Raw genomic sequence first — 26,437 nt, 5'->3', positions numbered from 1 at the left:
TTGAGACCTTCAAAAATAAATTTAGAATCATTTTAAAATAGGAGCATTGAACAAATAGAATCAATCAATCAATCAAAATCATGATTTATTTGTGCTGGGAGCTTCTTCACAATTTTGTGGATATCACAGAATTACTAAGAGCCTCCTTTACTAATTCAGACATCTGATAATTTTTCTTTTTACTCTGGTAATGCCACCACTGGTCGCTACTCGATTAAAGTAGCTACTCAATTGTCCTCACGAGGGTGAGTGCACCCCAAATTGCAAGCACAGAGCCGAAAAAACCTCGGCCCCGCCGGAAATCGAACCCGGACCTCCTGCGTGCAAGCCTAGTGTGATACCCACTCGGCCACGGAGGTTGCAAATAGAATCAGAAAGCATCAGTAAAAAATGGAATACGGTAGGTATGTAAAAATATTTGGAAATTAAAGTGACTTCAAAGCTTCCACTACGTATTCCTACAATCAGAGATGTGCGAACCTGATTTCTTCCGTCCACAGAGCAAGCCACATTCGACGACTTTCAATCTCTCAGCGTGTACTGTCGGGATCGTATGAACCCCTATATGTACATCTATGCTTTATCCGTGGCCATTCTCATTTAGGAGCCCAGAGAAGATAATAGCAAATCTGATTTCTTCCGTCCACAGAGCAAGCCACATTCGACGACTTTCAATCTCTCAGCGTATACTGTCGGGATCGTATGAACCCCTACATGTACATCTATGCTTTATCCGTGGCCATTCTTCATCGGCCTGACTGCAAGGAGATCCCCCTGCCAGCATTTGCTGAAGTGCTACCGGATAAGTTTATGGACAAGAGTGTTTTCGTCCGCTTGCGAGAGGAGGCCAACTTGGTGGATGAAGGATCGAGGGTAAGATGAATTTCTGGGGCGGATTCCGTGAAACAGACCGCACTCCAAAAGCAGCAGAATAGATAAGTTGCGCTTACTTGGGTGATGTTTCAAAGTCATAGAGCAGGAAAAATGAGGACCAACGGAATTTTTCTAGAGGCAAAGGCGATGACCTCAAGGTTCGATTCTCGGTGCCGGCCGATTATCTGCCGGATCGCTACAAACCGTTGGCCGACGATTTGGACAACCGGTTCTCCATCGGTCCGCAGAACAATATTCCGGTGAAAACGTTGAGTAACATTCCTGATTTGAGTCAGGCTATGGCTATGGAGAGACGGGGCTCGTTCTCGCTGTTCATCCCTCAACATAGGCAATGTGCTGCTCAGCTGATCAATGCCTTGATGAGTAAGTTACTTGGTATACACAAAAATAGAATAGAATAAGTTGGTATAACTTGTTTATATTTACTACCAACATAGGAGTGAAAAGATAAAGAAAAAAGCCCACTCACAGAGGCTTAGTGTAGGGGCAATCAGCCATAAAGGTTGGGTCAAGCTTATACAAATCGACGAAGTTACCTGTTCATTATATCTATTTCTAAAAGATTTTTATGCTCAAAAATGTTTCTTTTTCTGGCTGTTGTGTTGTCATCATAAAATGGACATGATAACTAACACAATTTATTATGAGGTACTATAAGTAGTTAAATTTAGGAGCCCAGAGAAGATAATAGCAAATCTGATTTCTTTTCCCTCAACATAGGCAATGTGCTGCTCAGCTGATCAATGCCTTGATGAGTAAGTTACTTGGTATACACAAAAATAGAATAGAATAAGTACCTATAACTTGTTTATATTTATTACCAACATAGGAGTGAAAAGATAAAGAAAAAAGCCCACCCAGAGGCTTAGGTATAGGGGCAATCAGCCATAAAGGTTGGGTCAAGCTTATACAAATCGACGAAGTTACCTGTTGATTATATCTATTTCTAAAAGATTTTTATGCTCAAAAATGTTTCTTTTTCTGGCTGTTGTGTTGTCATCATAAAATGGACATGGATGACAACTAACACAATTTATTATTAGGTACTATAGTTAAATTTAGGAGCAAGGCTCAAGAACCACATTACTTGTTGAAAATAAAGGTTTTACATTAGGAAGAACTGGTAATAGAAGGTAAGTTGAAAACGAACCAGGGGGATCGAATAAGTTCCTACATAACTTGTACAGGTATTGCGAAATCACAAAAGATCCGTAAGATTGGAATTGCATAGGGCTGAAATAGCCAGTGGTTCTAAAGGTACTTTCACCATGACTAATATTAGCTGCTGCTGCTGCTGCTACTACTACCTCTATCTTATTTGTGATGGTGTCGGATTATGACCAAGATAGGGTGAGTCTTACTTTACTTTCCGTGTCAGTTTCGAAACGGTAGATGAAGTATTAGCCGATAATCATTTCCAGGGGACGGGACGTCCGACTGCATTTCACAATCTTCGTGGAGGCTACTTCTATGTCCCACTATACTTCTATGTATAGGGTGAGTGAGAGACATGGATAAAGCTGTACTAGTGATTATTCCAAGGTCGTATTAAGGAGGGGGGGGATACAGGCCAAAAATTTGGTGCATCCACCATCCACCTCTCTAACGTTAGACTCTTTATTTAGGCCTGGGTTAGGCTCGTTATTTAGATCTTCCTTTGAAAAAAAAAGGCTCAAGAACCACATTACTTGTTGAAAATAAAGGTTTTACATTAGGAAGAACTGGTAATAGAAGGTAAGTTGAAAACGAACCAGGTGGATCGAATAAGTTCCTACATAACTTGTACAGGTATTGCGAAATCACAAAAGATCCAGTAAGATTGGAATTGCATAGGGCTGAAATAGCCAGTGGTTCTAAAGGTACTTTCACCATGACTAATATTAGCTAAACTACTACCTCTATCTCCGTTCTTAATCACCAGGTTGACACCGCTCAGTCTACGCCATACTGTGACAATGCCTCCAGTTTCTGCGGAGTCCGTGACAGCAAATATCCGGACAAGAGAGCCATGGGCTTCCCTTTCGATAGGCTGCCTCAACCGGGCGTTCAAAACTTGCAACAATTCCTCACCGGAAAAGTCCACACGCAATTACCCAGATGGTCAGCCATTCGGATACCAACCATCCAACCAAGCGCAACATTGATAAAGTTCAGTGAACCGTTGGGTACTAGTGCATTCAACATGCTATCGCTACGGGCTATAAAGTTGTGTCCAACTATAAAGCCCGTGGCGTCTTTTACCACTATGAAAGTCAATACGAGAATATAGAAGTGTACAGTAGACCTTAGGTTCGGTACTTGTTCAGAAGTCGCATCAATGGAAAATTGCTAAAAAAAAAGGAGCTGTCACAAATGAGCAGTGACCATTGTTATTATAGGATTAGAGGTTAAACGCAAAAAGGAGCTTTCACAATTTGAGCAGTGATCAGTGTTATTATAGGGTTAGGTTAAACACAAAAAGGAGTTTTTATAGGGTTAGGTTAAACGCAAAAAGGAGCTTTCACAATTTGAGCAGTGATCAGTGTTATTATAGGGTTAGGTTAAACACAAGGATGGAGGGACAGAATCTTGGAGGCTATCCATACTGGTAGTGTGTCAACGGTAAGAGAAAATCCCAATAAGAAAGACCTTATTAAAAAATGGAATTCAGCAAAAAATGCTTGTCACAATTGTCGTTCCGCGATACTTACTTTATTTTACCTTCCGTGTCCGTGATACTAGGCCATGATATCATAATCTGGGCTCCTTCAATATTAAATTTTATGACTATGGAATGATGTAATAAAACTCATCATGCGTGGTGACCTAAGGTTGTTAACTTACCAAACCAATTTTTGCTTTCAGCCTCGTGGTGAAAGAATCCCCCTTACAGAAGAGAAAGGCATTGATATTCTCGGGAACCTGATGGAATCCAGCAATCTTTCCATCAACAGAAAACTGTACGGAGAGTTGCACAACTTTGGACATGTCGCCATTTCCTTCTGCCACGATCCTGATAATCGATATTTGGTAAGTAACTGAACAAAGGAAGTGACATTTCAGTTTCAAAAATTGATGAGTTCAATGAACTCTTAAGATGTGTCCACACATAGTCAACGCCGTCAATCGACGAGGTGAAAAGGTGAATCTATATTGTCGAGGCAGTGTACGATTTCGGTCGACATGGACGGCGTCGACAAGGCTCAAAGGTGGGCAGCATCCTACACATATTGGTCCGATTTAACTATTGGTCCTATTTCTCCTCTAAATCTTCACTGACTGACTTTACTGACTTATGTCCTTTAATCCCGAGGGGGACGTAGGGCCTCAAAGTGTCTAATCGTTGTCTAATGTGACCCAATTCAAATTCAAAGTTTAAATATTACATATTCCATTTCCTTCAACTGTACTTTATCATTATCAACATAACTGAATTCTAAATTTTTGATCTTTTATTCCTTTTATTTTATTCTAAAATATTGACCTCTAAAATACGAGCATTAACCTTTTATTTCTTCAGGAAACAGGTGGCATTCTAGCTGACACTTCCACGGCCATGCGCGATCCAATGTTCTATATCATTATCAACATAACTGAATTCTAAATTTTTGATCTTTTATTCCTTTTATTTTATTCTAAAATATTGACCTTCTAAAATACGAGCATTAATCTCTTATTTCTTCAGGAAACAGGTGGCATTCTAGCTGACACCTCCACGGCCATGCGCGATCCAATGTTCTACAGATGGCATGAGAACATCAACGATATATTTGTCGAGTACAAGAACACTCTGCTACCATACCCGGTGCCTCAAGTAAGCTATTCATAACGAACGGAAATGAATACTAAATTTTTCTATGTTTTGATAGAGGGAACTGTAACTGCTGAGGTCTTATCATCTTGAAATCGCAGAGTGAAGGGATTGAAGAAAGCCAGCCGTTCAGAGAACGAATCTTACCTGTTTAGGATAAAATCCGCACCAGGCGGGAATCGGACCCACAACCTAGCACTTAAAAGGCAGACACTTTGATTTTAGCTGACTAGTTCTCAGTTTTAACTTGACGATTTTGCCTTTTTTCTGTCCATTTATTTGTATGTCTCCCTCTTCGGCAATTACTCCAGGTCATTCAGTTTTGTAAATTTGTGTTTTTTTTCCCCCACCGTTCTCAGCTCAATTATGAGAATGTTCGCGTCAAAAACGTTGAAGCTCAAGTAAGCTATTCATAACGAACGGAAATGAATACTAAATTTTTCTATGTTTTGATAGAGGGAACTGTAACTGCTGAGGTCTTATCGTCTTGAAATCGCAGAGTGAAGGGATTGAAGAAAGCCAGCCGTTCAGAGAACGAACCTTACCTGTTTAGGATAAAATCCGCACCAGGCGGGAATCGGACCCACAACCTAGCACTTAAAAGGCAGACACTTTGAACTTTTAGCTAACTAGGCTGACTAGTTCTCAGTTTTAACTTGACGATTTTGCCTTTTTTCAGTCCATTTATTTGTATGTCTCCCTCTTCGGCAATTACTCCAGGTCATTCAGTTTTGTAAATTTATGTTTTTTTCCCCAACCGTTCTCAGCTCAGCCACTATTTGGAAGATACTTGAGACTTTTAATCTTCTTGATTCCATGAATTCCAGGTTGAAAACCAGAGAGGAAAACCTTGCCGCGGTACCGTGCGGATATTTTTGGCACCCAAATATAACGAGAGAAACCTCCAGATGAGTTTCAAGGAACAGAAGGGCCTGTTTATAGAATTGGACCGATTTTTAGTTGATTGTAAGTACCACCTACCTAACTTGAAAAAGAATTTTTGTCACAAATATCGTTAACTAATTATATTATACTTAAATAAATTTTATGACTTCACATGGACTTGAACCACCAACCTCCAGATCCAAAGTCCAACGTGCCACTGCACCACTGAGGTTGGTCACCTACCAAACTTACAGTAAGTTACAAGCTAAAAATCGACACGAAACTCTGGGATATTCAACTCTCATGTTTTCAATCCATGTCTCGATCCATTTTTCAGTAAACGACCAAAACAACGTTATTGAACGTCACTCTCTAGAATCCTCTGTCACCATTCCGTTCGAAACGACGTTCCGCGATTTGGACACTAATCGTCCCCAAGAAGGGACGGAAGCTGCCGCGGCATTCAATTTCTGCGGCTGTGGTTGGCCGCAACACATGCTTATACCGAAGGGATCCCCGGAAGGATATGCCTGTCAGTTATTTGTGATGGTGTCGGATTATGACCAAGATAGGGTGAGTCTTACTTTACTTTCCGTGTCAGTTTCGAAACGGTAGATGAAGTATTAGACCATAATCATTTCCAGGGGACGGGACGTCCGACTGCATTTCACAATCTTCGTGGAGGCTACTTCTATGTATAGGGTGAGTGAGAGGCATGGATAAAGCTGTACTAGTGGTTAGTCCAAGGTCGTATTAAGAAGGGGGGGATTCAGGCCAAAAATTTGGTGCATCCACCATCCACCTCTCTTACGTTAGACTCTTTATTTAGGCCTGGGTTAGGCTCGTTATTTAGATCTTCCTTTGAAAAAAAAAGGCTCAAGAACCACATTACTTGTTGAAAATAAAGGTTTTACCTACATTAGGAAGAACTGGTAATAGAAGGTAAGTTGAAAACGAACTAGGTGGATCGAATAAGTTCCTACATAACTTGTACAGGTATTGCGAAATCACAGAAGATCCAGTCAGATTGGAATTGCATAGGGCATAGGGCTGAAATAGCCAGTGGTTCTAAAGGTACTTTCACCATGACTAATATTAGCTACTACTACCTCTATCTCCGTTCTTAATCACCAGGTTGACACCGCTCAGTCTACGCCATACTGTGACAATGCCTCCAGTTTCTGCGGAGTCCGTGACAGCAAATATCCGGACAAGAGAGCCATGGGCTTCCCCTTCGATAGGCTGCCTCAACCGGGCGTTCAAAACTTGCAACAATTCCTCACTCCGAACATGGCTATCCTGGATTGTAAAATCAAATTCACCGATCGGATTGTGGCCAGACGCCCCTTGAACGCAGCACCTGCCCAACCGGCACCAAACCCTGCCCGTCAATGAAGTGCTCCGGAGAACGATATGCCAATAGGGCCGATATTAACCCATATCTTGGCAGAGATTTTTATATACGTTTATTTTGTGAAAATGATATTTATACTGCTTAGAAAAACGATATTGGGTGTCAAAAAGTGCCAAATACGCTAGCAATAAGGATTTTGCATCTTAACTATCACTTGCGTAGCATCTGATGACCAACCAAGTAAATTCCTCCTGTACCTCTTTCTAGCTAAGGTCAGACTTTCAAGACCATTTTCCTAGAGATCAGACCCGGTATGCCTCTCATCCGATGGGCGGAAGGAGACACAATACATCCCATTTAGGTGCTAGGTCAACACGAGAAGACCAGAAACTAACCCGTTGAAATATTATCCCATGTTTTTTCTTTCTTTTTGTTCTCCTTCAGTTTACAATATGTACTTTCCTTCTTCCCCCTTTTAATATGGTACATTTTTACTCAAAAGAGACAAAGAGTCATTGATACTTCTGGGGTATCACTAAACCCCTATTTTAACTTTTGATATCACTTTCCTTTGAAGGGAAAATTATCCACATTAATTATAATTATTTGATTATACATTAATTATAAAATTTTTATCCCACACTAAAAAATGTTTGTGGACCAAGAGATTCTAATTGGAGTGATCCTGCCTCGGTGGTGTAGTGGTGAATATGCTCGCCTGGTAAACAGGAGGGTGTGGGTTCAATCCCAGCCGAGGTATGGAATTTTATCATCCGTATAATTTAGGGATTTGACCACAATAATAGTTGTGGCCTACTGCTGGAGTAAAAGGACTTTTCAGTGCTATATGAGCAGTTAAATAAGCACTATTTTTATTAATAGAAAGTAAAAAAAAAGCCGCTTATCTTTTGCAAGAGAAAACCAGAACCTACTTCCTTTCTCGGGAAACAGAAACTGATACTTATCCAAGATATGGCTAACTATGGATGTGGTGAGCTTCATATTATGTAGATAACAATGATGCATATGAAATATCTTATAGTATATCGCATTATCGCTATCTAAATATGTGGTTAGATAGATAATGGGGAAAATAGAAAACATTTTCTATAAAAGGGCTTTCATCTTGGGCTGACAATTTAGAATCCCTTGGTTCACAACCAGTGAACCTAAAGAAAAAAGCCGCTTATCTTTTGCAAGAGAAAACCAGAACCTACTTCCTTTCTCGGGAAACAGAAACTGATACTTATCCAAGATATGGCTGATATAAAGCCGAGATATGGCAAACTATGAATGTGGTGAGCTACATATTATGTAGATAACAATGATGTATATGATGTTGTATATCGCATTATCGCTATCTAAATATGTGGTTAGATAATGGGGAAAATAGAAAAAAATTTCTATAAAAGGGCTTTCATCTTAGACTGGCAATTTAGAATCCCTTGGTTCACAACCAGTGAACCTAAAAAGTGTGTTTGTTAGTGAAACAGCCGTTTCGGAGTGTTTTTATCTACAGAGGCACTGAGGTAAGTATAAGATTATAAATTTCAAGTTTCTTATGGTTTTTTGTAACCCTACACTTCATATTGTATGTGTGGGAACATAGCAGTTATTCTCGCTCGCTCTCTCTCTCTCTCTCTCTCTCTAATTCATTCATTTACATGAGTATAGTTACACGGACCAGGGACATCATTTAATAGATCAGTTGCGCTTACTTGGGTGATGTTTCAAAGTCATAGAGCAGGAAAAATGAGGACCAACGGAATTTTTCTTTTTCTTTTACGACTTCTAGATCTCGAGATAAATCGATTAAAAAAATGCCGGTAAATCGTGAACTTTGACGTCACGGCATACGCTCCCGTAGGCGATGACGTCACATCAAATGTCTCGAGCAAAGCTCCCTTGCAGGCAACGCATTAATGTGTTTGTGCGCATACGTTTCTGCGCAGTTCTTTCTGCTCCTCCGCTAGCGCGCTTGCATACTGGCGCTACCTAGCGGACGAAAATAGCAACTGCGTTAAGTCTGACGTCACACTTCTTCATTAGAACGGAAAATCAAAATTGATTTTTCGATCCTTTACAGTTATTTTTTCGGAGTTTTGACCACAGATTTGGATTTTTCCCAACTTTTTACATAGGAATCGACCATTTATTCATAATTTTTACCCATTTGCAACCCCTCCATTGTTTCGCAAAGTGTTGTGGGAGGATTGGGTCCTTCAGGCCAGCCACTCACTATCAGATAGAACTGACAAGTATACCTGATCAGTTCCGCCTCTCAGGTCTACCTGATAGTGTGTGTGTTCAGCAGGTATCAGGTAGACCTGACAGGCAGACCTGATCATTTGTACCTGTTAATTATACTTGATAGTGAGTGGCTGTCCTTCTACATATGAAGATGTGCTAAAAATTTAATTAACCAACTATTTTCCCCGATAGGTGCCGTTTGAGATCTCCAAAGATTACAGTGCCTCCGACTTGGATGAAGAGGGTACATAGGTACTGATTTTCTTTAATCACGATCGAATAAACTACGGGCTAAAAAATTCCCGGAGGGACGGACCCAGCTTGTTTTTATATCTATTTTTTATGACATGAATAATTAGAAAAATTACATTACCCAATAATACACTTATTATTATTATCTATGCATTTAACATATGAGTATTATTATTTTCTAATCTGCTTGATCACAAAATAAAATCTTGACAACTTTTCAAAATAATGAAAAAAGACCTTGTTTTTTTTCTGAAGTTTGCTGAATGGACAAAAATATAGGCCTTTGCTTTCTTCAATCCCGAATATCCCGATGGGCCAACTTGGTGGATGAAGGATCGAGGGTAAGATGAATTCCTGGGGCGGATTCCGTGAAACAGACCGCACTCCAAAAGCAGCAGAATTGTTTCGCAAAGTGTTGTGGGAGGATTGGGTCCTTCAGGCCAGCCACTCACTATCAGATAGAACTGACAAGTATACCTGATCAGTTCCGCCTCTCAGGTCTACCTGATAGTGTGTGTGTGTTCAGCAGGTATCAGGTAGACCTGACAGGCAGACCTGATCATTTGTACCTGTCAATTCTACCTGATAGTGAGTGGCTGCCCTTATACATATTATGAAGATGTGCTAAAAATTTAATTACTCCTTCAGGCCAGCCACTCACTATCAGATAGAACTGACAAGTATACCTGATCAGTTCCGCCTCTCAGGTCTACCTGATAGTGTGTGTGCTCAGCAGGTATCAGGTAGACCTGACAGGCAGACCTGATCATTTGTACCTGTTAATTCTACCTGATAGTGAGTGGCTGCCCTTATACATATGAAGATGTGCTAAAAATTTAATTACCCACCTCTTTTGTCCCCGATAGGTGCCGTTTGAGATCTCCAAAGATTACAGTGCCTCCGACTTGGATGAAGAACATCGGGTTGCTTACTTCCGAGAGGACATCGGGGTCAACCTTCACCACTGGCATTGGCATCTGGTTTACCCCACTGATTCGCCGAGTAACATTGTCAACAAGGACCGAAGAGGAGAGCTGTTCTACTACATGCATCAGCAGATATTGGCCAGGTAATGGAATTTGGTGTCTTCAGTCCTGTGCAAGGTGAACAATTGAACACGACACGTCACTTGAAGTCACGGGGAGTCAGAAAGATGTAGTTCAAAGTTTTCCCATAATATTTCCACTGATTCGCCGAGTAACATTGTCAACAAGGACCGAAGAGGAGAGCTGTTCTACTACATGCATCAGCAGATATTGGCCAGGTAATGTAATTTGGTGTCTTCAGTCCTGTGCAAGGTGAATAATTGAACACGACACGTCACTTGAAGTCATGGGGAGTCAGAAAGATGTAGTTCAAAGTTTTCCCATAATATTGTAGGTAATTTCGTTCAGAACAGCCACACTACCATCACGTTACGTGACGTGAGGTGACAGTAGTGTGTTCCTACCTTTAGTTAACCAAAATTTATTACTGTATCAAATTTTCCAGATATAACGTGGAACGTCTGTGCAACAAGTTGATGAGGACCAGGAAATTCAATAATCTCCGGGAGCCTATGCCGGAGGCTTATTTCTCCAAACTCGACAATGTCAACTCCTCTAAGACTTGGCCAGCGAGGTTCAAGAATGCTACCTTGAGTGTAAGTCATCAGTCATCATACTTTCATCTTCAGGTTTCCAGTGGTAGAGCTTGCCCTAGACAATAAGATCGCCAGCCTAGTTAGCTTGGTTTGTAGCGCGTCTGCCTTGTAAGCGCTAGGCCGCGGATCGTGGTAGAGCTTGCCCTAGACAATAAGATCGCCAGCCTAGTTAGCTTGGTTTGTAGCGCGTCTGCCTTGTAAGCGCTAGGCCGCGGATTCGATTCCCGCCCAGGCTGGATTTTATCCTGAACGGATAATGTTCCTTTTCGGAACGGCTGGGTTTCTCCTATCCTGTCTTCCTTCTCTCTTCAATTTTGGGACGATAAGACCTTAGCTGTTATAGCTCCTTCTATCAAACTTCTTTGAAAAAAAAAAAATAGCCCGGGCTGGATTTTATCCTGAACGGATAATGTTCCTTTTCGGAACGGCTGGGTTTCTCCTATCCTGTCTTCCTTCTCTCTTCAATTTCGGGACGATAAGACCTTAGCTGTTATAGCTCCTTCTATCAAACCTCTTTGAAAAAAAAAATACCCTTTGTATGTAATCAACACAAAATGTTTCTCACTTTCAGGACGTGAATCGAGACAATGATGGTCTCCGCTTTGAGCTGGCAGATTTGGACAGATGGAGGGACAGAATCTTGGAGGCTATCCATACTGGTAGTGTGTCAACGGTAAGAGAAAATCCCAATAAGAAAGACCTTATTAAAAACTGGAATTCAGCAAAAAATGCTTGTCACAAATGTCGTTCCGCGATACTTACTTTATTTTACTTCTGTGTCCGTGATACTAGGCCATGATATCATAATCTGGGCTCCTTCAATGTTAAATTTTATGACTATGGAATGATCGGTAAGAGAAAATCCCAATAAGAAAGACCTTATTAAAAACTGGAATTCAGCAAAAAATGCTTGTCACAAATGTCGTTCCGCGATACTAAACTTACTTTATTTTACTTCCGTGTCCGTGATACTAGGCCATGATATCATAATCTGGGCTCCTTCAATGTTAAATTTTATGACTATGGAATGACGTAATAAAACTCATCATGCGTGGTGACTTAAGGTTGTTAACTTACCAAACCAATTTTTGCTTTCAGCCTCGTGGTGAAAGAATCCCCCTTACAGAAGAGAAAGGCATTGATATCCTCGGGAACCTGATGGAATCCAGCAATCTTTCCATCAACAGAAAACTGTACGGAGAGTTGCATAACTTTGGACATGTTGCCATTTCCTTCTGCCACGATCCTGATAATCGATATTTGGTAAATAACTGAACAAAGGAAGTGACATTTCAGTTTCAAAAATTGATGAGTTCAATGAACTCTTAAGATGTGTCCACACATAGTCAACGCCGTCAATCGACGAGGTGAAAAGGTGAATCTATATTGTCGAGGCAGTGTACGATTTCGGTCGACATGGACGGCGTCGACAAGGCTCAAAGGTGGGCAGCATCCTACACATATTGGTCCGATTTAACTATTGGTCCTATTTCTCCTCTAAATCTTCACTGACTGACTTTACTGACTTATGTCCTTTAATCCCGAGGGGGACGTAGGGCCTCAAAGTGTCTAATCGTTGTCTAATGTGACCCAATTCAAATTCAAAGTTTAAATATTACATATTCCATTTCCTTCAACTGTACTTTTAAAGAAGAAAAACAAACCTATCAATAAAATTATTTTCAACTTGAACCAGAGATCATTCCTCTTCCAGATTTAAAACGCATAAATCTTATCCGATCTTCTTTAGCTCTCAAATTGGAGGTACCTATTTGGTATTTTGTTCTTCGTCTGTGAAAGTAGGAAACTTGATAAATTGTGAAAGCCAGAAATAATCCTACCCATCTGTTTTGGTAATTTCTGACTTTGATCGGTAGAAGTGATGCAGTTTCAAGAACAAAGGGTTGTAGGATATCAATTAAGTTCCAAGCTTAAAACTGTTGAAACTTGAGATTGAGACATACTTATAGTTTGTAAGAAGATCTTGGTAAAATCTAAACCACAACTTTGTCCAGTTCATATTTGAAAAGCCCTAATCATTGCGATTTTCCTACAGCTTCTTAGATACCACAGTTGATTTCATGAGTAGTTCGTCTACTTTCCTTACCTATTGGAAGGAAAGTTGCTAAATGTATTTTCCCCTCGGTTTTCAAAGCCCAAGGCATTTAGGACACTTTTTTTTGTTGTTGTAATTTTTCAAGAATAGGTTCTCAAATACTGAAGTCTACAGCCCAATTGAATATTAAGGATCCTAAACTATCTATTTAGAAAAGTTAAAATGAAAATTCTCCAAGTAATGCTGACGATAAAAAATAAATTTATTTATATAATAATACGAATAATATATTCTTATACCTAGTAGGGATAATTAAGTAATGAAACGAGCAGGTAATTGGTCAAACAGAAAATATAGAAAGTGTATATATAGGATATCATTGGTAGGTACGATAAAAAAATAAATTTATTTATATAATAATACGAATAATATATTCTTATAGTAGGGATAATAAAGTAATGAAACGAGCAGGTAATTGGTCAAACAGAAAATATAGAAAGTGTATATATAGGATATCATTGGTAGGTATTAGTATTACGTATAACTTATAAATCATATCAATAAAACGCGTTCAAGGAGTGTCCATGATTGCCAAGTTCAATAACCATTACCACAATCTAAGCTCAAACTTGGTTGAATTCTTGGAAATCAATCTGATTGGTTGATTTCTAACCTTTTAGGCCAAGGGTCACAAAGTGATTTTAAATTCGGTTTAAGTTTAACTCTCGGATTAAACAATCTGGTTAATTTTTAAAAACTCTAAAAATGTTAGCCAATCAGATTGCTTAAACCGAGATTAAAACTTAAACCGAGTTTAAACTCTATGGCCCTGGCTTTAGACAATTAGATTGCTTAATCTAAGAGTTATCCACTTGAGGCCATTTTGTGCCAAAATCTCCTCCTTAATTAGGCGGTGTACCTATCACCAAAACCTAAAGGTATTGTTTTACCAAAACTTTTACCCGCGTGAGTGGCTGGCAATAAATTTAAGACATTGTTTTACCAAAAACTAAATTTAAGGTATTGTTTTTACCCAAAACTAAATGATGTGATGTTGTTTTACCAAAAACTAAAATTTGATACTGTTTTACCAAAAACTAAATCTAAGGTATTGTTTCACCAAAACTTACACTGAGGGTACTATTCTTGAATCTTGGAGGCCAGGTTCTGGATGCATTGGCAGCATCTAACTTAGAGAAGTAAGCCTCTGGAATGGCCTCACGGAAGTTATTGAATTTGCGGGTTCTAAGCAGCTTGTTGCTCAGACGTTCCGCGTTATATCTGGAAGTTTAGATGACGAAAGTTCAAACAATTTCAAACTTTTTAGGAGCTTTGATAGAGGGAACTGTAAGTGCTAAGGTCTTATCGTCCCGAAACAAAAGAGCGGAGGAAGACAGGATAGGACAAAGCCAGCCGTTGTGAGAACGAACCCTATAGGATAAAGTTCGCCCCGGGCGGGAATTGAACATTTTTGGCAGAGTCGAAATTGGAACAGAACCCTTAACTGGTCCAAAAAATACAGGGACCTAGAAAATTTTGTTTATCTTTAAAACAAAACTACTACTAACACTAATTAGGTATTTTCTGATAACTAGGTACTCTACAAATTTAATACTTTAGATCCTGTTAAGATTCTTGGAGTAAACCACCTCTTTTGTCCCCGATAGGTGCCGTTTGAGATCTCCAAAGATTACAGTGCCTCCGACTTGGATGAAGAACATCGGGTTGCTTACTTCCGAGAGGACATCGGGGTCAACCTTCACCACTGGCATTGGCATCTGGTTTACCCCACTGATTCGACCTTGTTTTTTTTCTGAAGTTTGCTGAATGGACAAAAATATAGGCCTTTGCTTTCTTCAATCCCGAATATCCCGATGCAAAGGCATGTCTTATCTTGGATCCCGATACAAAGGCATCTTAAGACACGATCTTTGGACGAAGAAATATTCGTGCAGTGTGGACAGGCTGTAACCGTTGAATCTTTGGGTTGCTTGCCTCATACTGATTCAATGGCATCAGGAATAGGTTACGCTCTCAACAGAACCGATTATAATAAATTATCGATTGTTTCAAATGCTTTAAACACCCAACGATTTTGACCTTTTTGCATCCAAACGACTATTTGGAGGTTGTAGGGTCTTCCTCGCGAGTGTTGACAAAATAAAAGAAATTTTCAGCAATACGTATAGGCTTTTGAAAATTTTCGGAGATGGAAGAGCCGCCATAACAAATTTGAATTTGAAACAAAAAATTAGTTTGGCTATACAGCGGGGAAATGCTGCCAATATACATATTATAGTTGAACCTCTGCCCTTGGAGGGAAACCTCGAATCAATTTTTTATCTGTAAAGAAGAAAAACAAACCAATCAATAAAATTATTTTCAACTTGAACAAGAGATCATTCCTCTTCCAGATTTAAAACGCATAAATCTTATCCGATCTTCTTTAGCTCTCAAATTGGAGGTACCTATTTGGTATTTTGTTCTTCGTCTGTGAAAGAAGGAAACTTGATAAATTGTGAAAGCCAGATCAAAGGCATGTCTTATCTTGGATCCCGATACAAAGGCATCTTAAGACACGATCTTTGGACGAAGAAATATTCGTGCAGTGTGGACAGACTGTAACCGTTGAATCTTTGGGTTGCTTGCCTCATACTGATTCAATGTTATCAGGAATAGGTTACGCTCTCAACAGAACCGATTATAATTATCGATTGTTTCAAATGCTTTAAACACCCAACGATTTTGACCTTTTTGCATCCAAACGACTATTTGGAGGTTGTAGGGTCTTCCTCGCGAGTGTTGACAAAATAAAAGAAAACTTCAGCAATACACCTTTTTGCATCCAAACGACTATTTGGAGGTTGTAGGGTCTTCCTCGCGAGTGTTGACAAAATAAAAGAAATTTTCAGCAATACGTAGGTATAGGCCTTTGAAAATTTTCGGAGATGGAAGAGCCGCCATAACAAATTTGAATTTGAAACAAAAAATTAGTTTGGCTATACCTACAGCAGGGAAATTCTGCCAATATACATATTACATAGTTGAACCTCTGCCCTTGGAGGGAAACCTCGAATCAATTTTTTATCTATAAAGAAGAAAAACAAACCTATCAATAAAATTATTTTCAACTTGAACCAGAGATCATTCCTCTTCCAGATTTAAAACGCATAAATCTTATCCGATCTTCTTTAGCTCTCAAATTGGAGGTACCTATTTGGTATTTTGTTCTTCGTCTGTGAAAGTAGGAAACTTGATAAATTGTGAAAGCCAGAAATAATCCTACCCATCTGTTTTGGTAATTTCTGACTTTGATCGGTAGAAGTGATGCAGTTTCAAGAACAAAGGGTTGTAGGATATCAATTAAGTTCCAAGCTTAAAACTGTTGAAACTTGAGATTGAGACATACTTATAGTTTGTAAGAAGATCTTGGTAAAATCTAAACCACAACTTTGTCTAGTTCGTATTTGAAAAGCCTTAATCATTGCGATTTTCCTACAGCTTCTTAGATACCACAGTTGATTTCATGAGTAGTTTGTCTACTTTCCTTACCTATTGGAAGGAAAGTTGCTAAATGTATTTTCCCCTCGGTTTTCGAAGCCCAAGGCATTTAGGACACTTTTTTTTTTTGTTGTAATTTTTCAAGAATAGGTTCTCAAATACTGAAGTCTACAGCCCAATTGAATATTAAGGATCCTAAACTACCTATTTAGAAAAGTTAAAATGAAAATTCTCCAAGTAATGCTGACGATAATGTTCGCCCCGGGCGGGAATTGAACATTTTTGGCAGAGTCGAAATTGGAACAGAACCCTTAACTGGTCCAAAAAATACAGGGACCTAGTTAAAACAAAACTACTACTAACACTAATTAGGTATTTTCTGATAACTACTCTACAAATTTAATACATTAGATCCTGTTAAGACTGCGAAAAAAAATAAATTTATTTATATAATAATACGAATAATATATTCTTATAGTAGGGATAATAAAGTAATGAAACGAGCAGGTAATTGACCAATTGGTCAAACAGAAAATAATTAGAAAGTGTATATATAGGATATCATTGGTAGGTATTAGTATTACGTACAACTTATAAATCATATCAATAAAACGCGTTCAAGGAGTGTCCATGATTGCCAAGTTCAATAACCATTACCACAATCTGAGCTCAAACTTGGTTGAATTCTTAGAAATCAATCTGATTGGTTGATTTCTAACCTTTTAGGCCAAGGGTCACAAAGTGATTTTAAATTCGGTTTCAGTTTAACTATCGGATTAAACAATCTGGTTAATTTAAAAAAAAAAACCCGAGATTAAAACTTAAACCGAGTTTAAACTCTATGGTCCCAGCTTCAGCCAATTAGATTGCTTAATCTAAGAGTTAAACTTCAACCAAGTTCAAACTCAGATTGTGGTCCTGGTCTTAGACCAGCCACTCACTATCAGGTAGACCTGACGACAGATACACCTGATCAGGTCTACCTGATAGTATGTGTGCTCATTAGGTGTTAGGTATATCGGATCAGCTGTACCTGTCAGGTCTACTTGATAGTGAGTGGCTGGCCTTAAGAATCGGTGTTCAAATTGTTTGTCTAGCCTCGGTTCTGGTTTTGGTTTCGGTTTTGGTTGCGGTTCTGATTCTGTCCGGTCCGGTTGTTATTCAAGGGGCGTCTGGCAACAATGCGGTCTGCGAATCTGATTTTCACATCCAGCACCGCCATGTTGGGGGTGAGGAATTGTTGCATGGTGTTGACACCAGAGCGCGGGACTCTATCGAAGGGGAAGCCCATGGCTCGCTTGTCCGGATATTTACTGTCGCGGACTCCGCAGAAACTGGACGCGTTGTCGCAGGTTGCAGTAGACTGGGGAGAGTCCACCTGGTGAGCAAGAACGGGGATGGCAGTATTAGTAATGGGGTATATCTCTAGTAGCGCTGTCCTTCATGTTAGTATTGGTAAAAGTAGGACAACTGACTATTTCAACCCTATGCAACTGGGACCTGATTAGATCTCTTGTGACATCCCTGAGGAGAGTGGCAAGTAACGTTATGAATTAGGTCAGAAAGAAAAATCAAGGGTCTTGATTCAGATAGAACTTGACTTGTAAAATAGAGACATATGCAGGGGGGTCTTACGTGATGAATTGTCAGATTAGGACTAAAGTTGGTTCGACGTGCTCCGTCGGTTTCCGTAGCGGGCAAATTCGGTCCTTGTTGACAATGTTGGTAGCTCCTTCGAAAGGATATACCAGATGCCAATGCCAATGATGAAGATTGATTCCAATGTCTTCCCGGAAGTAAGCAACTCGATGTTCCTCATCCAAGTCGGAGGCACTGTAATCTTTGGGGATCTCAAAAGGTATCTGAAGGGAACAGAAAGGATGGTGTCATTAAAATCTGGGATTGAAGATCAGTCAATCACAAAACAAATTAACTTAAACTAAAAGCTTAAAACCCATAACTATTGTCATCTTTGCAGTGGCGTATAAGTTATACTTAGCAAGATTTCGCCTGGGAGCCCCTGGTTCAATAGATTCAAGAGAGACTCTAAATTATAGGAATATCGGGTGCCCCTGATTTTACCATACTGTAACCTAGACTCTTCACAATGAAATGAAATGAGATAATGTTCGGTCCTTGTTGACAATGTTGGTAGCTCCTTCGAAAGGATATACCAGATGCCAATGCCAATGATGAAGATTGATTCCAATGTCTTCTCGGAAGTAAGCAACCCGATGTTCCTCATCCAAGTCGGAGGCACTGTAATCCTTGGGGATCTCAAAAGGTATCTGAAGGGAACAGAAAGGATAGTGGCATTGAAATTTGGGGTTAAAGATCAATATCAGAAATATAAACTTGAAACTCATAACTATTGTGGTCCTTGCAGTGGCGTATAAGTATACTTTGTCGAGGGCTTCCACGCAAGATTTCGTCAGAGAGCCCCTGGTTCAATAAATGCTTCGAATAATAGGAACATCGGGCACTGAATGTGCCCCAGAACTTACCATACACAGAAAGCCCACTCTGAGGCTTAGGTGTAGGAGCGACAGCCCAAAATATGGGTTATGCTTCTAGGAAACTGAACTTATATATCCGAGGTCCCTCGGGCGGCGGGGGTGGGAGATGAGACCTTGCCATTAATATTTATTTTCAGGAACTCATAATCTTACCCTTGATCCAGGATCTTGCACCACATTAGCCTCCTCTCGTAAGCGAACGAAAACACTCTTGTCCATAAACTTCTCGGGCAGAATTTCAGCAAATGAAGGCAGGGGGATCTCCTTGCAGTCATTACGATGAAGGATGGCCACGGATAAAGCATAGATGTACATGTAGGGGTTCATACGATCCCGACAGTATACGCTGAGAGACTTGAAGTCTTCGAATGAGGTTTGTTCTAAGAACACAGAGAGAAACAATCCATTGGGGGATCTCCTTGCAGTCATTACGATGAAGGATGGCCACGGATAAAGCATAGATGTACATGTAGGGGTTCATACGATCCCGACAGTACACGCTGAGAGACTTGAAGTCTTCGAATGAGGTTTGTTCTAAGAACACAGAGAGAAACAATCCATAGATGCAATAGAACTTATTGACCGACTGTCCAAAGTTTGGGTTGCCAAAACGACACAGCATACTTCTCAGAAAAAAGTTGTCACAGTAAACTTTTCAATAGAAGGCCTAGAGAAACTCCATTTAAATCAGTAAAAGCTTACTTGTTAGGAACCTGGCCCTGTAAATAAAAAAAAAAATCTTGGTGAGCTATGGGTAATCTTAGGTGCATTACTTAGGTAAGGAAAGTAAAAAGTTAACTCAGGATCTGTGTGGCAGTGCGCCAGGCCAAGTTCTAGTTAGCACTTACTCTATATGTTTACATAACTTACTCATCAAGGCATTGATCAGCTGAGTCGCACACTCCCTATGTTGCGGAATGAACACGGAAAATGACCCTCGTCTATCCATAGACATGGATAGGTTCAGATCTGGAATATTGGACAGCGGTCTGACCGGAATATTGTTCTGCGAATCGCTTCCAAACCGATTGTTCAGATCGTCTGACAGATTCTTGTAACGATCCGGCAGGTAGTCTGCCGGGACCGAAAATCCGACCTTGAAATCGTCGCCTTTGCCGACAATCAAAGGTTCACCTGGGAGGACAAGGACTGAAAGCCACACGCTGTCTGACTCACCCTATCTTGTTCATAATCGGATACCATCACAAATAACTGACAGGCAAATCCATCCGCCGATCCCTTCGGTATAAGCATGTGTTGCGGCCAACCACAGCCGCAGAAATTGAATGCCGCCAAATCGTCACTACCTTCTGCCGGCCGATTGGTGTCCAACTCGCGGAATGTGGTGTCAAATGGAATGGTGACGGAGGAATCCAGGGACGAGCGTTCTATGACCGTGTTACGATCGTTCACTGAAAAATAGAAATAAGGAGTAAAGTAATTCACCTCCTGAGGTGTGAAGGCCCGTTCCCACTTGTCCTTCGGGGAAAAATGGTGTCGTTTGTATTTCTTTATTAGCTTTTAATGTGCCATTCGCCACTCACTTATAGCACTTAATAAAGTGGTGCAATATTGCAAACTGTTGAGCTAAATGGTCTACATATGACGGAGGAATCCAGGGACGAGCGTTCTATGACCGTGTTACGATCGTTCACTGAAAAATAGAAATGTGGAGTAAAGTAATTCACCTCTTGAGGTGTGAAGGCCCGTTCCCACTTGTCCTTCGGGGAAAAAATAGTGTCGTTTGTATTTCTTTATTAGCTTTTAATGTGCCATCCGCCACTCACTTATAGCACTTAATAAAGTGGTGCAATATTGCAAACTGTTGAGCTAAATGGTCTACATATAATACTTTGAATAACCCATAAAGGTATGTCCACACATAGTCGACCGGCAACCGATCGATGTCGACTGAACCGTCCACTCTGCCTCGACAACATAGATTCACCTCGTCGATCGATGGCTGGTCGACTATGTTTGGACACACTTTAATACTATACTCACAGTCAACCACAAAGCGATCCAATTCCATGTGACGGAGGAATCCAGGGACGAGCGTTCTATGACCGTGTTACGATCGTTCACTGAAAAATAGAAATGTGGAGTAAAGTAATTCACCTCCTGGGGTGTCAAGGCCCGTTCCCACTTGTCCTTCGGGGGAAAAAATAGTGTCGTTTGTATTTCTTTATTAGCTTTTAATGTGCCATTCGCCACTCACGTATAGCACTTAATAAAGTGGTGCAATATTGCAAACTGTTGGGCTAAATGGTCTACATATAAGACTTTGAATAACCCATAAAGGTATGTCCACACATAGTCGACCGGCAACCGATCGATGTCGACTGAACCGTCCACTCTGCCTCGACAACATAGATTCACCTCGTCGATCGATGGCTGGTCGACTATGTTTGGACACACCTTAATACTATACTCACAGTCAACCACAAAGCGATCCAATTCCATAAAGAGGCCCTTCTGTTCCCGGAAATTGAACTGGGAATTTCTCTCGTCAAATTTGGGAGCCAGGAATATTCTCACTGTACCACGACGTCTTTTACCACTCGTGTTCTCAACCTGGAAATATTTTATTTATTACATATTATTAAAAAAAAGGAAAGTATTATTATTTTCTAATCTGCTTGATCACAAAATAAAATCTTGACAACTTTTCAAAATAATGAAAAAAGACCTTGTTTTTTTTCTGAAGTTTGCTGAATGGACAAAAATATAGGCCTTTGCTTTCTTCAATCCCGAATATCCCGATGCAAAGGCATGTCTTATCTTGGATCCCGATACAAAGGCATCTTAAGACACGATCTTTGGACGAAGAAATATTCGTGCAGTGTGGACAGACTGTAACCGTTGAATCTTTGGGTTGCTTGCCTCATACTGATTCAATGTTATTAGGAATAGGTTACGCTCTCAACAGAACCGATTATAATTATCGATTGTTTCAAATGCTTTAAACACCCAACGATTTTGACCTTTTTGCATCCAAACGACTATTTGGAGGTTGTAGGGTCTTCCTCGCGAGTGTTGACAAAATAAAAGAAATTTTCAGCAATACGTAGGTATAGGCCTTTGAAAATTTTCGGAGATGGAAGAGCCGCCATAACAAATTTGAATTTGAAACAAAAAATTAGTTTGGCTATACCTACAGCAGGGAAATTCTGCCAATATACATATTACATAGTTGAACCTCTGCCCTTGGAGGGAAACCTCGAATCAATTTTTTATCTATAAAGAAGAAAAACAAACCTATCAATAAAATTATTTTCAACTTGAACCAGAGATCATTCCTCTTCCAGATTTAAAACGCATAAATCTTATCCGATCTTCTTTAGCTCTCAAATTGGAGGTACCTATTTGGTATTTTGTTCTTCGTCTGTGAAAGTAGGAAACTTGATAAATTGTGAAAGCCAGAAATAATCCTACCGATCTGTTTTGGTAATTTCTGACTTTGATCGGTAGAAGTGATGCAGTTTCAAGAACAAAAGGGTTGTAGATGTAGGATATCAACTAAGTTCCAGGCTTAAAACTGATGAAACTTGAGACATACTTATAGTTTGTAAGAAGATCTTGGTAAAATCTAAACCACAACTTTGTCCAGTTCATATTTGAAAAGCCCTAATCATTGCGATTTTCCTACAGCTTCTTAGATACCACAGTTGATTTCATGAGTAGTTCGTCTACTTTCCTTACCTATTGGAAGGAAAGTTGCTAAATGTATTTTCCCCTCGGTTTTCAAAGCCCAAGGCATTTAGGACACTTTTTTTTGTTGTTGTAATTTTTCAAGAATAGGTTCTCAAATACTGAAGTCTACAGCCCAATTGAATATTAAGGATCCTAAACTAGCTATTTAGAAAAGTTAAAATGAAAATTCTCCAAGTAATGCTGACGATTTGCTCTCCTTAGCTATCGAAACATACACTGTATACTCGCGTACTCATCAGAAAAGATAATGTACATAATACAACAATTATCTTTTCTGGTGACGTCATTCTCGTGAGAACTAGAGAGTACCTAGCCTAGATAGTGAACATGCCAACATGCTGGGAAATACAGATAGTAGGGAGAGACGGAAATGCGTGTGATAGGTATGCACTGTGATATTTTATCTCAAGAGTCTGTGCGGGGGCCACAAGTGAGCGTATTTGGATTAACCTCGGATTAGGCAATGTGATGGGTTGATGTAAAAAATTTCAGCCAATCAGATTGCTTAAACCGAGTTTAAACTCACTTTGTGGCCCCCGGCCTTAGTCGTTCCGTGATAACTCTCTAACTAACAGATAAAATTTCTCCTGTTTAGGTACGCTTTCCTTAAGACTAAAGGTAAAGACACTCTTACCGTAGTGACACTTTTGGTGTGGATGGCTTCCAAGACTCTGTCTCTCCATCTCTCCAAATCTGCCAGCTCAAATCTAAGACGATCTCTGTCACGGTTAATGTCCTGCGAATAAAACAAAATGACACCTAAGATAATATTTCAAACATTCTTAAACTCCCACTTGAGGCCATTTTGTGCCAAAATCTCCTCCTTAATTAGGCGGTGTACCTATTACCAAAACCTAAAGGTATTGTTTTACCAAAACAAAAACTTGGGGTATTGTTTTACCAAAACTTATGTAGTAGGTATTTTTACCAAAACCTAAATTTAAGGCATTATTTTACCAAAAATTAAACTTAGCTATTGTTTTACCAAAACAAAACTTATTGTATTGTTTTACCAAAACTTTTACCCGCGTGAGTGGCTGGCAATAAATTTAAGATATTGTTTTACCAAAAACTAAATTTAAGGTATTGTTTTTACCCAAAACTAAATAATGTGATGTTGTTTTACCAAAAACTAAATTCCAGATACTGTTTTACCAAAAACTAAATCTAAGGTATTGTTTCACCAAAACTTACACTGAGGGTACTGTTCTTGAATCTTGGAGGCCAGGTTCTGGATGCATTGGCAGCATCCAACTTGGAGAAGTAAGCCTCTGGAATGGCCTCACGGAAGTTGTTGAATTTGCGGGTTCTAAGCAGCTTGTTACTCAGGCGTTCCGCGTTATATCTGGAAGTTTAGACAAAAGTTCAAACAATTTAAAACTTCTTTTAAGAGGTTTGATAGGGGGAACTGTAAGTGCTAAGGTCTTATCGTCCCGAAATAAAAGAGCGGAGGAAGACAGGATAGGACAAAGCCAGCCGTTGTGAGAACGAACCCTATAGGTAGGATAATAGTCATACATTTATTTATATTAGTCATTCTAGTCACATCATCGATTATTGATCTCATTTTACAATATAAGATTCCATATTGTATTCTTGTAACGATCCGGCAGGTAGTCTGCCGGGACCGAAAATCCGACCTTGAAATCGTCGCCTTTGCCGACAATCAAAGGTTCACCTGGACGGTCGAACAAATACAGGATGTTCTTCTTATCGGAAGGATTGAATCTGGACATGATGACAGCTGTGAAGAGGAACAAAGTGATGGATAATAGTGGGCATTAAGGTTGATTGTAAGTTTAGCCTAAACTAAAAAAAAAAAAAAAAAAATGATATAGGTTAAATGGGGGCTTACCTTACAAGGTCGGAAAATCTTGGGATTAATTCTAGGTCGAACTGGGTATCTGTCAAGAGTTAATAGATAACGAGTCCTCCCTAAAAACTTTTTTTATCTCATTCCACCGAATTCTTTTGATTCTACTTTATATGGTTCCTGCTTTATCACAATCCTGACCATAATATGGACGATACCTTATGGGTAGGCGAAAAAAGTACCCTAATACACTATTAGATTTTATTTTCACTTACCTGATCCGTTGAGTAAGGTGGCAGACTGTTCTTATACACCATGAAAATGTCATTGATGTTCTCATGCCACCGGTAGAAGATTGGATCCCTCATAGCTGTAGTTGAATCACCCATTACACCAAACGATTCCTGGCGGAGGGGAAAACATGTAAATTTAACTACACAAAATAATGTTAATTAGTTGGGTAAAAGAGCTCACTGTGTGAGAATTCTGCCATAAAGCCTGAAAAAAGTGTAAACTGGGGTAATTGATTTTAGCTGACATTTGGTTTTGGGTACATATTTTACGAGTGGATGCCCTTTGCATTCAACCTTCGTTATTTCTTTAGCAAGGGGAATTTCAGGTATACACCCTGCTTCAAGTCCCCCAGACAGACCAACCTGGTCTACTCCCTGTTTAAAGTCCCCCAGCCACACTAAGCTGATATTGTATTCCCCTCCCTATGAGAAATCTTGAACAGTTTGTCCGATTTTAATGAAATTTAATCCAAAGTTTTTTTATATATATTAAACTGTCATACATAGGTACTAAACATAAAGAAAAAAATTCTGAAAATTTCAGATAAGATTTTAGACCCTATCAAGCTTTAGGAGGGGTTCGTCCGTAGGACCAGATTCCAGTCTATGCTGACTTGCAGACTGGTATCTGGTTAAAGAAAAGGTACAATATTTTGATATTATCGCGGCACGTTGTTGGATAGGTTTCTTTTCGCCAAGCAGAAGATGGGAAGGAAGTAAGAGGAAGGAAAAGGAAGAGTTCTTCCAGTTGCTTTCATACTTTCTATTTTTTCCCCAAGTTTATCGATAAGAAAAAAGTTAAGAATTCAAAGATAAAAGACACCTCCTAAAACTCTGGAAAAGTGAGAATGAAAGAGGAAACAAGGTAAAACATGATTTCACAGAAAGTTTACAAAGACTGCTAGAAGCTAAAGAAGAAGAAGAAGAAGAAGAAGAAGAAGAAGAAGAAGAAGAAGAAGAAGAAGAAGAAGAAAAAAACAAAAACAAACAAACAAAAACAAAACAAAGGCCGGTAAGACCGGACTTGAATGTAGAGGTTTAGGTACTTACCTCAGTGATTTAACAAAATAAAAAACAAGTAGATATCTACTATAAAAACACGTAGACTTTTTTTACGAAAAAACTGAACACAAGTCCTACAGATGGGTACTCTGGTGCTATACGGTAATAGAACCAAGAGATTCTAATCACTAGGACCAAAATGCAAGCCTTTTATACTGAAAACTTGGTCAGCTATCTCGCCACATCCTTGGGAGCCGGCGAAACTAACAAATGACATAAGAGGAAGTGGTTTTTGGTTTTCCTTGTCTAGTTCTCTAGATTCAAATTGATAGCGGCTCTGTTTGTTCAACCAATGTTTTCTAAATTACAATGTAACCAGTGGTTATGAGGATAAAATTCCATGCCTCGGCTGGGATTGAACCCACGCCCTCTTGTTTATCAGACGAGCATCTTGACCAGTACGCCACTAAAGCAA

The 26,437-nt window shown here is 39.6% G+C and overlaps 2 protein-coding genes across 2 annotated transcripts; one reads left to right on the top strand and one right to left on the bottom strand.

Moving 5' to 3' along the window:
- The first annotated feature begins 506 nt into the window (after window positions 1-506).
- Window positions 507-12,357, top strand: LOC103506841 (phenoloxidase 1-like). The gene is made up of 6 exons (XM_026821817.1): window positions 507-559; window positions 709-873; window positions 10,292-10,494; window positions 10,917-11,067; window positions 11,639-11,740; window positions 12,166-12,357. The coding sequence occupies exons 1-6, from the start codon at window positions 554-556 to the stop codon at window positions 12,340-12,342; spliced, it is 804 nt and encodes a 267-aa protein (XP_026677618.1). The 5' UTR covers window positions 507-553; the 3' UTR covers window positions 12,343-12,357.
- A 1,580-nt stretch (window positions 12,358-13,937) lies between these two features.
- Window positions 13,938-25,035, bottom strand: LOC103506840 (phenoloxidase subunit 1-like). Its single transcript, XM_026821811.1, has 10 exons — window positions 24,939-25,035; window positions 24,488-24,598; window positions 20,011-20,229; window positions 19,556-19,674; window positions 19,294-19,401; window positions 18,298-18,486; window positions 17,723-18,002; window positions 14,795-14,936; window positions 14,254-14,404; window positions 13,938-13,952 (listed from the first exon to the last, which is right to left on the bottom strand). Exons 1-10 carry the CDS (start codon window positions 25,033-25,035, stop codon window positions 13,938-13,940), a joined length of 1,431 nt encoding a protein of 476 aa, XP_026677612.1.
- Window positions 25,036-26,437: the final 1,402 nt, after the last annotated feature.

This window comes from Diaphorina citri, unplaced genomic scaffold, assembly GCF_000475195.1.
Source record: "Diaphorina citri unplaced genomic scaffold, Diaci psyllid genome assembly version 1.1 scaffold265, whole genome shotgun sequence".
NCBI classification, from domain to species: Eukaryota; Metazoa; Arthropoda; class Insecta; order Hemiptera; family Psyllidae; genus Diaphorina; species Diaphorina citri.
Note: the sequence above shows the minus strand (reverse complement) of the source record. Positions and strands in the feature narration are given on the sequence as shown.